General features: G+C 38.1%; 1 protein-coding gene across 1 annotated transcript in view; it reads right to left on the bottom strand.

The window, feature by feature from the left end:
- The window catches only part of DOCK2 (dedicator of cytokinesis 2), a 166,280-nt gene that overhangs the window by 15,132 nt on the left and 136,032 nt on the right, over window positions 1-15,116 (bottom strand). Inside the window, exons 35-43 of the mRNA XM_065690729.1 lie at window positions 12,886-13,042; window positions 11,541-11,581; window positions 10,894-10,984; window positions 9,464-9,583; window positions 8,048-8,137; window positions 6,591-6,695; window positions 4,227-4,368; window positions 2,509-2,590; window positions 739-823 (exon numbers count right to left, since the gene is read on the bottom strand). Of these exons, the coding sequence (XP_065546801.1) occupies window positions 739-823; window positions 2,509-2,590; window positions 4,227-4,368; window positions 6,591-6,695; window positions 8,048-8,137; window positions 9,464-9,583; window positions 10,894-10,984; window positions 11,541-11,581; window positions 12,886-13,042 (913 nt within the window). The remainder of the gene's footprint in view (window positions 1-738; window positions 824-2,508; window positions 2,591-4,226; window positions 4,369-6,590; window positions 6,696-8,047; window positions 8,138-9,463; window positions 9,584-10,893; window positions 10,985-11,540; window positions 11,582-12,885; window positions 13,043-15,116) is intronic.

Raw genomic sequence — 15,116 nt, 5'->3', positions numbered from 1 at the left:
TGAGAAGCTCCTCAAGTGAAACTGTTGACAGGACTAATCAACACACAGAGAACTGAAATGGTCCGTTCTTCTAAATAAATAGCTTTCCCCACCACTATCTCAAGAGCACAGCTTTAACCTTAAGGACTGGGTGACATTGTTTCATGACAAACTATACAGTATCAGGTATCTATAAAATTACAATATAGAAATTTACCACATTTTTATGCATGGTACTGAAAAATAATGTATGGTGTTGCAAATTTCCTACAATAGTTAAACAACAAAGACCATTCTCAGTATTACACCATAGGGCATGGGAATAAAAATGACACAGGTAGTACTGCAGTCTGTCTGGATTTGGGTTGACTAATGAAGGCAGTCAACACATACCTCTCATTGCCAAGCTGGCAGCTGACTCAAGTGCTGTCAGATGCATGAGGCAAACCATTTGAGATTCATGTACATGGCATCTTGTTTCATAATGAAAATCTGTACCAGAAAATATTACTGCTTAACACAAATGTGTTGAACACACTTCACTACATAATGTTTACCTGCAACTGAAGCAGGGATGTATCATTGAGTAAGTACACAGAAGTAATGCCGAAATAGAAAAACCTTGTGTTTAGTTTTTTTAACCAGATTCTAAAGTTAGGGTGTCTGTAAGGAGTGATCCGAGACTAAGAAAGGATCTAGACCAGAATTCAGTCACAGCTACCAGAACCTCATCCATCACCCTGTCATTCATCTACTTACAGCAAATTCATTTTCAGGGTCAACAGATCCTTTTCTGACTGGTCTTGAGTAGTGGAACAGGTGCACGTTGTTGGATTTGTAAAAACTGGAAGAATAAAAAAACTGTTGTAAAATACAGAATTCATAAATTTATGGATCTTGGTATCTCAGTGAAATACTTCATTTTGAGGCAGTTGAGTTTTTAATTAAAAGCAAATCTACTGCTCAGAAAAAAGACACTTTACTGAAAACTCAGGAGACAACTATTTATCTATAAATCAGGGTCAACACACAGTATTTTACAAGTACGAAGCTTCAGCTTGTGACTGGGTGTAGTTATGTTAAAACCTCCAGCAGAAGGTCTAGAAAAGATTTTTGCTTTCCTGTCTCTTGCTGTGGCATGCACACTGCTTGCCTGCTTTAGAATGGCATAGAAAAGGAAAATATTTTGTTCAAAATAACTGGCTGAACAGAGTGGCTCTATTCACCTGAACTGAAATACATGTGTTTTTTCCTCCACAACACATGCCACATCAGTTTAATTACACCTACAATTTTGCTCACAATGCAGAACTAGAGTTATTCAAGAAACTAAACATTTGAAGCTATTACTATCAATTTTTTGTGACAGACAAGAAAATATATATAAATACTCGCAGAGGGGGACATTAGTGTAAAGAATCTATTGCAAATTCATGTTATGGTCTATTCTGTTTAGCTAATGAATTATTCCTAATCTCTATAAGCACATATTTCTGCTGAACTTGTAACCCCTCGGCTTTTAGCACTGACTGATTCAAAAGCAGAGACTACACAGTCTGTCTCTCTGGAAGAAAAAAAAAAAAAAATCCCTCTCCTTTTGTTTTTTCAATTTTTGTCCTTAAAGATTAATTATATTTTAAGTAAAAGCTAATTTTGCAGAGAAAATCAAATATTTTACAGTAAAAGCAAGCCATGTTTTGGAAACCTACAGCAAGAAACAAATGAAGACACCCCAAACAGTTGAGCTAAGCAAGCTTATGTTACGGTATTTCATAGGAACATGGTTTCTGATCCAACCTACTAAGGTTATCTGCATCAGTAAAGAAAAGGAAGTACTGTACAGTTCCATCACTGTGTCACTACAGGCCTGAGTCTCTCTCCGTCTTATAATACCCCTTTATATATCGATGGATTTGGAGGCAAAAGTCTCACAAGCCTGAAGTCAGCCAATATTCCAGTAGTTACCGTATGCAGTTTTGGCATCAGCAATTGGAATGAACAATCACTATTCAGATGTGTAGTTAGAACCCTTAAGTAGGAGCATGTAGTAAATTCAAGCAGTTCTACAAAGGTTAGCTAGTTTGGTCTCAAAATAATTTGGACAATTCATTTTGTTTTCTCCTTTACAAAATCTTAACCATAGTACAAATGGAAACCATTGCACTCAATGTCTTTTGCACTTTGAAAACAAGTCATAACAAGATTCTGTTGTACAAGAGCTTTCAACTCAACCATTATCGTGCTGCCAGCCACCTCTAAGACCTCTCTCTCCATCGTTTACCTAAGAAGCTGTGTTGAAAACACAATAACTTTGACCCAAAGCACGGATTCCACCTCCCCATCCTGTCACCATATGCTAGTCCTTAAGTGGTAGATATTGTTTCATCAAATTCCTAGGGAATACATAAGTCAGTTAACTAAGACAATAAAAGATCCATTGGCAAATGACTGAACTCACAAAGTAACAGTGGTCAGTTTAGGAGCATGGCCCACCTTTCACTATATTATCTACTACAGAAATTCACTTACTTTATAATTTGATCAGGTACTGCCTTGTTTTTGAATCTAGGTTGCTCCTCGAGGACTGGTTGCACTGTAAAACACTGGATATCTGAAACCGTGCAAGTTAAGGGCATGTCATCGACTATTGCTTTGAAATAGTGCAGGCTGTGGGGAAAATGAAAAACAGAATTATAATAAAAAAAGACATTTCCTGATGAAATATTTACAAGGTTCAGGGTTTCATTTGTGCTGCTTGCTTTGCCAAAAAGGAAAAATCTGCCACTAGTAACCAGTAAATATATATCAACATTCATTTTGAACTGTATATTTTTATTATTTACTGAGCTTGAGTATTTGTAGCTGAATTTATTGCACTGAATCATTCATTAAATTCTAAAGCCCTGCCAATTTACAAAAAAAACATCAACAACATCTGATGTTAAGGATTTCACTGTTTAGCTTTAGGCATATGTAAGGTCCTCATGTTTAGCATTTCATCTTGGAAATCTGTAACTGAGCAGCCCTTTTACTCCAGATTTTTTCCCACAAAAGTGTTATTTTTTAAGCTGAATACTGTATTTGTAAGTAAATATATCATGTAACGTATTTCAATATATCTGAAACTCATGCCCTCTGGTTAGATTTTTCTGAAATGCATAAGTAGTGCATATCTCCTGTTAGATTTGAGCAATTCTACTCTAAGAAAGGACTGAAGCACATGATCTTAAAAAAATACAATTAGTTAAGATACCAATCAGACCTATGAGAGCTTGGCTCTCAAGCTTAATGTAGGACTTCAGGAAAGCCTGTAATAAGGCCCAACCATGCGAACAGAAAGCAGGATTCTTTTTTCCTCCAGCAGGTTAGATTAGACTACACCTAAGACAGTGCGAAATGTTCCATTACCTTTAGAATTAATAAAGGAAAATCAACATGTGACAAAAAATGTCTGATACAATCAGGTGATTTCATATCTGCTCAGCCAGGAATGATTTAAATCAAAACATGAAGAAAAAGATAATGCATCCAAGCAACTCTTCAAGTACTTCTAAACAAGAATAATTTGGGGTTAATGATGTTTATGAGTTAATTTTCCTAGGAAAATGTCTGAGACTGACATAAGGCCTATTTCTGATGCCAGACATACAGGCGATAGCCAAGTGCAGTGTCAGTCAGAACAATGTTCAAGGAAGACATCAATTTAGTATCTAGATGCAACAGCTAGGAATGTGAGGTAACTGACAAACCACTGCTTTAAACTTGGCCAATTCAAGTGTTCATCACTAGGTTTGCCATCTGAAGAAAATAAAGGTAAACCATCTATGGACTTGAATGAGTATTCTTCACTGAAAGGGTTGTCAAGCACTGAAACAGGCTGCCCAGGGCAGTGGTCAAGTCACCATCTCTGGAGGTATTATAAATGTGTGTAAGTGGCACTTAGGGACATGGATTAGTGGTGGACTAGGTTTACGGCTGGACTCAATTTTAAGGGTCTTTTCAAACCTACATGATTCTGTGATGAGTGAAAGAGACAGAGTGCTTAGAACTGTGACAAAACCAAGAGCAAACACTTTAGGAACAGAACATAAAATAGATGAAGGACATCAAAGTGCAAAATGAGCTGCCACATTAATAAACTTACTTCCTTTTTAGGAAATTCTTGTTCCACATGGATAAACTCTTGCTAAAAACAAGGTCTCCCTAACCCACCTTCATTCTGTCATCACCCATGTGTTAAAGGATACATTGACCAGGAGAGCCTTTCACCTCCTCTCCAGGAGGTGAGGTGGTGTTCATCTTCTCAGCACTGGGAAATTGACTCATCAGCTGTGCCTGGAAATCCTCTCTCCTCTCATATTCCTTCCCACGATAGATGAATACTTTGTTCTGCAAGGAATACAGTTCTTGGGCTGTATGAAGCTGAGGCAGAAGCTAGAGATGCATGTTTGTCAGTACAAAGACACAACAGCATCTCCAAATTTCGGAGTGAGTGTTACTGCTTTCTGAATATTCATTAACTATGAAGCAGGACACCACTTTGACCAAGTGCTGGAAGGCAGCACTGACTGTCCAGAGTCCCTACTGAATGCTGTTAGACAGAATGAAGACAAAGTGGTACCAGCACTAAGGATGCTCCTGTAGAGCAGAATAAAATCAGGATGGGAAGTAAGGAAAGTACTGCGACTCTTTTTCTTCTTGTCTGTCAAGCAAAAGCATCTTTCAAAAACATTCTGGATCCAGGTTTCACAGCTTTCTAATACTAACGCATATGTTTCCTTTGCCTGATCCTGCTCCTTCTACTTGATATTATGACATGTCCTCATTTACAATACTCTAACTTCATTTGTGGTTCAGTTTGCTTTATTAAATGGGGTATATCTATAATACCAGAAACAAAAGGTGAATGCTTAATTTGGTGTAATATTAGCACATTTTTCCCCTGTTTTCAAGGCAACTTTGGCCTTTAAAACTGGCAAAGAGAGGTCTTTCATTGCTTTTCAAGAGTAAAGAAAGCTACATTATTCATTGTAGTATGTAAGAAAAGATTCTTTTTCTACAAGAAAACATCAAACATTCAGGTTAGTTTTATGCTCTGAAGACATGCACTACTGTGGTTAAAAGAAAGCAATGATCTTTAAAAACCAGTAAAAAGTAAAAGTATAAAGTAGAAATCATTTGTGCTTGACTTCCTAAGTTTGGCAGATTTCCTGATTAAAAGCAGACCCTTTGGATTCTTGTTTTTCACATAGTAGTCAAAAGTGGAGAAAAGCAAAAAAACCTGCGAGTAGATTCAGTGTGTAGAGGTCTGTTTTATGAAAACAGCTGAAACTTACCATAATTGTCCCAAGATATCAACGAGCTGTTACCATTCAGGGAAAAACTTTCATTCAGGAGTCATACCAGACAGTTGGTATGAACATGTCAGCTCAATGCATATCAGATATCAAAAAAGCAATGTGAACTTGGGTCATTACAAGGAAAACAGGGAAAGAAAAGAAGAATCAATATCACACTGAACGAACTTATACTTATCCACATTTCAAATACCATGTACACTTCTTGTCATGCCATCTCATGAATTAGGACATGAACAGCAAGGGAACCAGAATGTTAAACATATGGAGTGATTGCATTAGACAAACCAAAACTATAAGGAACAATATATCATGAATGGGATGAGGAAAGGAATTAAAGGAAAACTATTCAGTCTCCCTGTAAGAACTAGCGTAGAGAAATTATCAGACAACAACAAAAAGGCAACAACAAATTTCCAACACATATTGTGAGGCCACTGTTCTGGAGGGCATCAGTTCAGAAAGCAACTGGACAAATTCACTGTCAAACAATCCATGAAGGGCTAGAAAACAAAACTGTCACTTCCAGCCCAGGAAGCTGTTTATCAGGTAAGCAGGGAATATTTACCAGGTCAGTATCACTACACATCTGCTCTACATTATACTCTTCTTCCCTATTCAACTACTATTTCCCACTGTTAAAAGAAACAATATTTACCAATAGAATGCATCGGTCTGAGAAATATGCTGCTTCTACATTGGTTATGTATTTCAGTTGTAGCGGAGAGGCAACATGAAACTCTTGGCAGTTCATGTAAGGCCCACTTAAAATCCCTCCCTCGTGTGAAACAGAATTTTGGGTTTAATTTGGACACAAGTTAGTTAATAGCATACTACTAGTTACCAATAACTTGTGTGGGGACTCATCCAAGAAACACAGAATCATAGAATAGTTAGGGTTGGAAATGACCGTAAGATCATCCAGTTCTAACACCCATAAACCATAAAGAGCTGCCTGCACTAAATTGCATCATATTGTTGCATTTGGCTGTTGTGTATCACCTTGACTACTGAAGTATCCTCCAGTTTCTACAATCAAACTAAGAGAAATAGTCAACTTTAAAACCGCATCTGAAAACATTTCATGCACAGCCTTACAAGTGACAATTCAGATTCTCTACAGTCCTGCAAACAAGCAAAACTAAATCCATGCCAAATATCCCCAGAGACTCATTAGGAGAGCACTCTCACATTTTTAGAAGCATACGAAAATAAACACAAAGAAAAAAGAAGTAAGAGTTTAAACAGGTTTACCCTTAGAAATGTGGGGAATCCTTGGCCATAATACCCAACAGCAAAATAGTCCGGTTTAGGTCTCAGAATTTTCATGATGTTTTCATAGAACTTTGCTTGTTGAATCTGAAAGCAAAAGCAACTGCAGTTACTTCTGTTTGGGGTTTTTTTTGCTGTTAACCTGTACAGCAATACTAGGCTCTGTGCTACAGCTCTCAGTGAATATGTGAGAGCTACCAATCAGGCGGTGAGCTACAGCACTAATCAGTCCGCATGCACTGGCACATGTACTGCTGCAGTACGTCACTGTTTACATTTCTATGCAAATATAATACATAGCTAAATGTTTATGGCTTCAACTTGAATTATGTGGTCTCAGAATCAGCTTTACTTTTCATTTCTTCAGGAGAAGAAAAACAAACAACCAAGTCATAGTTTACACTTTAAACATTTCACTGATAACATTACTGAAATAACCCACTTGGAAAAACTCCCGGCCTCAAATGTTTTCAGAGCTATGGATCAACTCACACTTTTGTCCTAGCATCATGCTAAGGACACACACTATGTAAAGGGCTTGGAAGAATGTCTTCCCTAAAATACCAAGTGCCATTTAGGGTTACTATTTGTATTTCCTGTGTTATAGCTAGGAGACACCCAGCACTGCAACTGAAATGGAATTGGCAAAAATACTGGCTTTAACTTGTCTTGAGCCTTTAGTTTGTGCTAAAAGTAGAATTTCTTGGGAGGAAAAGAAACTCCTTCTGTACTCAACACTGTACCTGAACATCCTGTTTTGATTCCGGTGGTTTCTTTGTAGAGGATTCAGGGATATCTATTGAATGAGCCCTAAACATTTGTTACAGATCATGTGAGTGTGGAATCTTTGCAATAAAAAAGAGAATGTATGTGGGGGAGAGAAAGAATCTCTTTAGATTAATTCAATTTTAATGAAAACAAATTGCTGAACATTTCATCTTCCTTTTAGCCTTTGGACCTAGTTCTAATTCCTTATAATGTGTTACTCCCCCAGTCCCTGATTAGGACATAATTCTTCAGGCTTGCCAAGATTCCAGTTTCTAAAATTTAAAGAAAATTTTCAATGAAGAAAAATGAATCCAGGTGCTTTTTCTACCCTAAAAGTGTACCCTAATGTGTACCCTAACGTGTACCCTAAAAGGCCTCAAAAACTGTTACATTTATTTTAAGCGTGTCTTTAAATTGCGCTAAGTGATAACATGTTGATTCATCTATAGAAGCTTCAAAATACCTTACTAGGCAGATGTCCATGCAACCTGAACAAAGTTCTTTAGGAATCTCTACTGGTGGCTGGTTACAACAAAACATAGCAACTCTTTGACAAATGAATTAAAAAACCAACTGTAGACAACAAGCTCATAAGCGGCTCTATCATTTGACAGCTCAAAAGTACTCATTTCTGCGACTGAAATAATTTTAAGACCTTTAAATAAACTTACCAGGTTTTGACTTAGAAGTTCATAGTCAAAAACTTCCTTTTCATATTGATCTGCAAGTTCTTTGCATAAAGCTATGGCTTCTTCCCACATCTGCAATACAACCACATATTCATAAAGGCATTCCAGTACCAACAAGTTTCTAATGCATCAGTGTTTAACTATAGCTTTATTGATTATGCTGTCTTAAAACTGAAGTCATTTATTACCTGCACGTTTATAATGAAGACTCAAGGCAATCATAAATTTTAGGAAAGCAGATTAATGTAAAAAATAAAAGTGTTATATGGGTCATTATGGGAAGGAATAAGTAAACCCACTTCATTCTTACAATGAGATAGTAAAAGAATCACCTGACCTTTCAGATACATTAAAAAAGAAAAGCATTAAGGTGCATAACATGCAGAATATACCTTAAGCACAGCAGCAGTGTATAAAGGGACTGCCACCTGCCTCTCCTTAAACCCAGCACACTTCACAGGAAATTCAGAAGGACACATAATCATCAGTAGGCTTGCATGTAAGAGCCCCCCATGTCACCTAAAAACTCATGTGACTTCAATTGCCACTTGCCTGGAGTAGCAGCTTGTTTCCTTCCACACAACTTAATACCAGCTCCGAAAATTACCGTGAGGAACTACCAAGCTGCTTTGGAAAGCCTGGGACAGTTTATACTCTTCTGCTATAGGTGCTTAGTGTATGCAGCACAAAAGTGGTTCTTAAAGCAGATAGAAATGCCCTCTTCCACAAATTCTGTCAGTCTTCTCACGTATTCAGGATAGAGGAGACAAAAGGGGGGTTCTGGTGGTCCTAGGTCCTTCTAGGCTGGGTAGTTCTGAACCTTATCCAGCAGTGCAGAATTTTTCCTTGCTTTCTAGCCCTTTGCTTGATTTTCAGAAATCTCAACTCTACTGTCATTGCATTGACAGGCAATCTTATTAACAGGGGTTTTTAAGAAAGCTGAACTATCCCAGGTGCTGAATATCAAACTGCAACTTATTCAGTTTGGGATGCAGTTCTCGGACTTCACCAGAGCAAATACGTCCATTTTGAACTGTCTGGTTTCAGGCGATAATGATGGAATGGGTCAGCAGTGAGGTCTGTGTGGTCCGTGGGTTTTTGCGCAGTAAAGGGAAGTACAGTCAAGAACTGTTACTATTTTATTGCTGCGTTATAGAGATGCTCATGACTAGTGTAAACATCAGTCCTCTTTCTTGGTGAGTATGGTTACTGAAAAAAATATGTTCATATAAAGATATGCACTGTGAATAACCATTTAGAACACAATTTGTAGTTGACCCACATTTCAAAGAGGTTTTCCTACACACATGTTTTATACAGAGGATATTCATTAAATATAACCATAGAAAGTAACACAGAAAAAAGAAATTTGGCAGGAGAAAAACTCTTCAGACCTACCTTTCCTTTGTCAAAGTATTCAATGATCTTCTCATACAAATTCTCTTTCAACTGGCGATAGGTCTGTGAACACTGGAACTCTGTTGACATAACTTGGGGTGCACACTGCTCATCTGACCACTGTGAATAAAGCCACATTGAAACCCACAACTTTCTGGAGTTCAGCTTTTCAAAGCGGCATCTCCCCTACCCCGAGATCTAGTCCCCTGGGCTTTTCTGAGTGTTTTTTTTTTCCCCAGTCTTTTTTACATGACCACAAAGAGGCACTGGGAATGTTTCCATCATCTCCTTAAACACGTGCTCTGCTTCATGTGATAGCCAGGACTAGACATAACACTTTAAAAACTTCTGTTCCTTCCTGCTCCTCATGCAGGAATTTTGGATAAAAATCTGTGTGAGAAAATTTGTTTTATTTCAGTGGTGTCATCTGGACTGATTTGGGGTTTATGTGGTGGTTTGGTATTAAAATATTTGCATGTAATGTTATCTTTGTCTATACCAATACATAAATCTGCTTCATATTTTTGTATGATCAGAAAAGTCAAAATGAAGTTTAAGCAAAATAGCACCATGAAAAGCAACAGTTATATGGTTCTGCAGTTAAAAAAATTCCATAATTTCTTTTGAAATGAGTTTTTCCATTAAAAAAACACAGACTTCTGCTGAAGAACACTTAAATGTTGAATTTTCCCTTGAAATGGAAATACATCTTACTGACCATTTCTACTTATAATGTCAGATTCAGTGACAACAAACATTACTTGTAGCAAAAAATCATTACCAGCTGCAAGAGAAAGCAAACATAATTTGACAGAGTGATCCATATTATTTGAAATGAAAAGTCAGACATCCCCTGTGAAAGCTGCAAGAAACAGCAATTAATTTTCATCACTGTAGTATCTGGGATAGTGAGAAATTGGCAAAATGAAACCCACGTCGAAGTTAAGTGGCTTCAGAATTTGGACATGAAGTTGTCTCCATGAAGAAAACTACTTTTGCTACAATATTTAGTTTTAGCAATATATGGCTTTTAATCACCTATGGAAAATAGCACTATTTCAACAATTAATGTTCATTTTGTGTTACCTACTGCAGTATTTTTACCTAGAATCATAGAATAGAATAGTTAGGGTTGGAAAGGACCTCAAGATCATCCAGTTCCAACCCCCCTTCCATAGGCAGGGACACCTCACACTAAACCATCCCACCCAAGGCTTCATCCAACCTGGCCTTGAACACCGCCAGGGATGGAGCACTCACAACCCCCCTGGGCAACCGATTGCAGTGCCTCACCACCCTAACAGGAAAGAAACTTGAATACTCCTGTGGAAAGTTATATATACACAGTAAATCAGAGATTAAGACAATCACTTTTTAGTTTATAAATTTGGAAGTTTCAAGATCTTATTTATATATTGAGAAAACCTAACCTTCAAGAGCCAGGTGTGGAGCAGAAGGGTATATGCTGCTTCTGTGTAATTCTCACAATCTAGATGAAGATCTCGCAGCTTATACAAGTATCTATTAGAGGAGAGAACAAGAATGACACTAGATATTGACATGATTGGAATAGGAAGTGTCACAGAAGTTGTAGATAACACCTGTAATGGGAGCTTCAAGATAGATGCCATGCAGTCACCACCCACAGAACCTTTAAGAACACTTTGAGTAGGTTAAAGTGCTATGCATTTGTTCAGACTTTTCTGTGCTCTCTGTGTGTGCTGAAACATTGCACAAAAGGAGGAGAAGGAGCCAAACTTCCATGACCTGCTGTCAGCTCCACCTCAGAGACAACTAGACTCAAGGTCTAAATCAGACCTCTGAGTCCATTATTTCTTTACTAAAGATAGCTGCCTTCCTCTGCAGCGCTTCTGGACTGCATGTAAACATTTTCCATGTAAATAAATGCAGGTACAACAGATAAAGGCAAAGGAGAAAACCAACCCAGAAAGACAAAGCAAGTCCCTGTAAAACCTGAAAGGGGGCATGGGCAGAAGAGTAGTTTCAATGTTGCCAGTATTCACAAGAGAATATCATTGCTCTCTCCAAAACAGATCCAACAGAACAACTGCCATACCTGATATACATCTCTTCACGGTTAATGTTCTTGTAGAAATTCTAGGGACACAAACATTTAGAAGTTATCTCCTAATTTCTTTCATTAAAACAAGATAAAAATACATGTACTAAAGCTTCACTTTCCCTGGTAGTTGGACAGCACAATAAATACATTGTCTACAGACTATCTTATGTTTAAACCTGGCACTACTACAATCAAGATTTTAATTAGTTATTATTATACATACATATGTATAATATGCATTATATAACATATATGTATATATGTATATGAATATATACATATTACATATATTATTTATATGTTATAGTATATATTATATATAACACATGTATATATAATACACAGTGTATTATACATATGTATGTATAATAATAACTAATTAGAGGTATACATATGTATACTTCTCCTAGTTCACTAATGAAATCATTAGTGAAAGTTTTTCTGTTGAAGAAGAGGAGAATATGGTTATCCAAGTGTATTACCAGAATAAACTGCATGCTTTGGCTACACATGGTGGCCAGAAAAAAAAGCTGGTATTTATTGAAGCTGATAGGCCATGCTGTTGATATGGAACACTGTTGCGTAATACCTCTAAAGGGCTGATTCCAGGAGTAAACCCATTTTTGCAACAACTGGGCTTTTGTGGGTGTATGAGTTGCTAAGGCTATGCACAATGTCTGACAAGAGTTGCCTCCTCAAGAGTTGCAGAAATCAATACTGCATGGCACAGCAATCGTTGATGAACAGAAGAGTATGTGAGCGCAATATGTACTAACATGTTCTCCCTCCAACCTTTATAGCTGATGAAGGTTCCTCTTCAGCTTAGAGGAATTTCCTGGTAGAGAAATCTCTGTATGCGGTATCCTCGACACAAAATAGGAATAGAAACAGGCCACAGGGTGGCCTACAGAGCAGAGACTCAAATCTTCTTGGCACCTTGGTGCAAGTGCATCTTGCAGATTTCTTCCCAGATATTAAAACTGTAATCGCTGAATTGCTAAAGCAGCAAGCTGGTTAGCTTCTGATGCAAAACTTGACTTTGTAATAGCCCACTATTACATTAAGCCTATCAATATGTATGCAAGCAATAGATTTCCTTATTTATCCACAGAATCAAAGTGTATAAAACACACAAGCAAAACCAAAGAACTGAAGGACATTGCTTTCAGGTTTGTGCATATATCCACACAAACAGATATAAAAGTGTCTTGCCTCAGAGTTTAAATAACTACTAAGCACTGCCAGCCACTCTTGTCCCCAGGAAGATTTACATTCATCATTACAAACTGCATTCTAAAGCTCTTCCCCATCCTCACACAGGAATGACAAGAGAACATACCAGTAAGTTCACAGTGCAGCTCATGCGGTTATCCTTGTTCTCATCATTCATCACAGTTCGGTAATCCAGCAGCTTCTCCAAGAGGCCTTTAACTAGGCAAACAAACCTTCCCACCAGGTGGCAAATGCCAGGATGTTGACCTGCACATTCTGTAAGGCTGCAAACACAGACCATGGGTTTACACTACTGTGAGGATTAGTGGCCCAGCAGCTGAAAATTGTTTGGACATGAAGGCTGACACCAAATCAGGGCTAAAGCAACTGCAGAATGCACGGGAAGTCCCCTTTGTGCCTTGGTAATTTAGAAATCCAGAAGACAGATGGGATATAAGTAGGAAAAAAGAATAAAATAAAAAAAAAATAAGCCATTTACTTCTCCTGGCTGAAGATAACTTCAGATCCAAGGGTATACCCACAATTCCAGAAAAGAGCAACCTGGATCTGTGGTATAACCAACTCAGGTCTCTGGAATGCCACATCACTGTGATAAAATGATAAAAACTGCACCTTCCTCTCCACTGTTGTTGAGCAATAAAAAATGCAACAGTTAGTCCCTTCTCTTTGAACTTTCTACTGACACTTAACTGTACAAACTAACATAAATAACAATTTCAGGTCAAAAAAGATTTACTAACCAGAGCAATTTGCCTGTGACAAATAAGCAAACCCAAACATAAAGCTTCCTGCAGACTGAAAAAAAGCAGTTAGAACTAGCTGATAAAAATATAGGAAGGTGAGTTTTATACATCCTATTCCAACTTACATTAATAATATTAGCATACGCTGTTTCCATGAAGTGCTGAAGTGATTTGGAAGTAGATATTACACATTACTGTCACAGCTTTGTTTTTAAAGCTTAACTGTTTAAAAATTATGAAATGATCATCAGAATCTCATTAGGGATTATTTTCTTTCTCTTAAGAGCTTATTTCCTCTACTTAGCACTCTTGTTTTCCACTGGGATTCTCTCTGAGAAACTGCATTATTATATATGTATTATATATATTTACATATATATGGGGGGGTTGTGGGTAGTTTTGGTTTTGGGTTTTTTTCACATATATATTTCTAGATGCATGCATTGGGTCTGGCTGAGTTGGAGTTAATGTTCCTCACCGTGCTGTGCTGTATGTTGGGAGCTAGAAAGGTTGATAACACACTACAGCTGAGCAGTGCTCCCCTGCATCAAGGCTGCCTTTTCAACATCCCCCTCACCAGTAGGCTGGGGGTGGGCACAGCCTGGAGAGTTGAGCCCAGTGACCAAAGGAACTGCAAACTGAACAGAAGAGAGGAATGTCTGTCTCATGAGGAAAGACTTAAAACGTCTTGCTCAGCTTTATACAGTAATCCCAATAAAAAGAAGCTGTAAAACTTCAGAAGATTTCTTTTCTTTTCCCCCAGGAGGGAGCAAGAAACCTTTGAATTTTTAAACAGAGCTTGAAAAAACCCAGAATTTTTAAAAGACAAAATATTTTCATTAAAGCTCAAGACAACAACTGTATAACATGGGCCACTGCAATGATGGGGAACTGGAAAGCTTCCAAATGCTATTTTCTGTTGTGCCTATATTAGTAACTAAGCTATGCCAGAACTCATTTTCTGAGCCAGAGGCCAAGTGGCATAACTTAACTCATATTCACATAGCTCAATTTTCCTCCACTTCCCAAAGCAGGGCAGCCTTGTCTATTCTGCTTGTAGAGAGCAGCCTCTCACGTGTTCCACTGTATCCCAACTCATCCTTGGTGGTGTCCAGGACAGCATTCATCTGCACAGGTCACCACCCTACCACGGCACATGCCAACATTCAGGGCTATGGGCAAATGCCAAGCACCATTTATGTGTCTCCTGACTGTAAGTAGTTTGTGGGGCATGAGTAAGTGCCTGGCAACCAGCCAGTGTGGGTATGTGTTGGCTGCTCAAGTGAGCAGCAACTCATAGGAGTCACTGACTATGGCTACATTCTGCATTCAGGTGGGAACAGGAACTGTGCAGGAATGCAGAGAGTTACAGGACATGAGCTGGCAAAAATATGACCAAATTAATAAATCTGGAGCCCAGTTTAACTGGGTTTCTATCCAGCTAGAACAGGGAGCTGGGGACAGAGGTTTGAAATCCCTGCTGTGAAAGGTGAGGAGGTAGGAAGGTTTAAACCTAGCCAGCCATATAACCAATAGATAGGAGAGAACCAGGTCCTACCACAGACAGGTCATCAGCCTCTGCTTCAGTTGCTCC

This window comes from Lathamus discolor, chromosome 10 (assembly GCF_037157495.1).
Source record: "Lathamus discolor isolate bLatDis1 chromosome 10, bLatDis1.hap1, whole genome shotgun sequence".
NCBI lineage: Eukaryota > Metazoa > Chordata > Aves > Psittaciformes > Psittacidae > Lathamus > Lathamus discolor.
The sequence above is the reverse complement of the archived record's forward strand: the minus strand, read 5'-3'. Positions and strand labels throughout refer to the sequence as shown.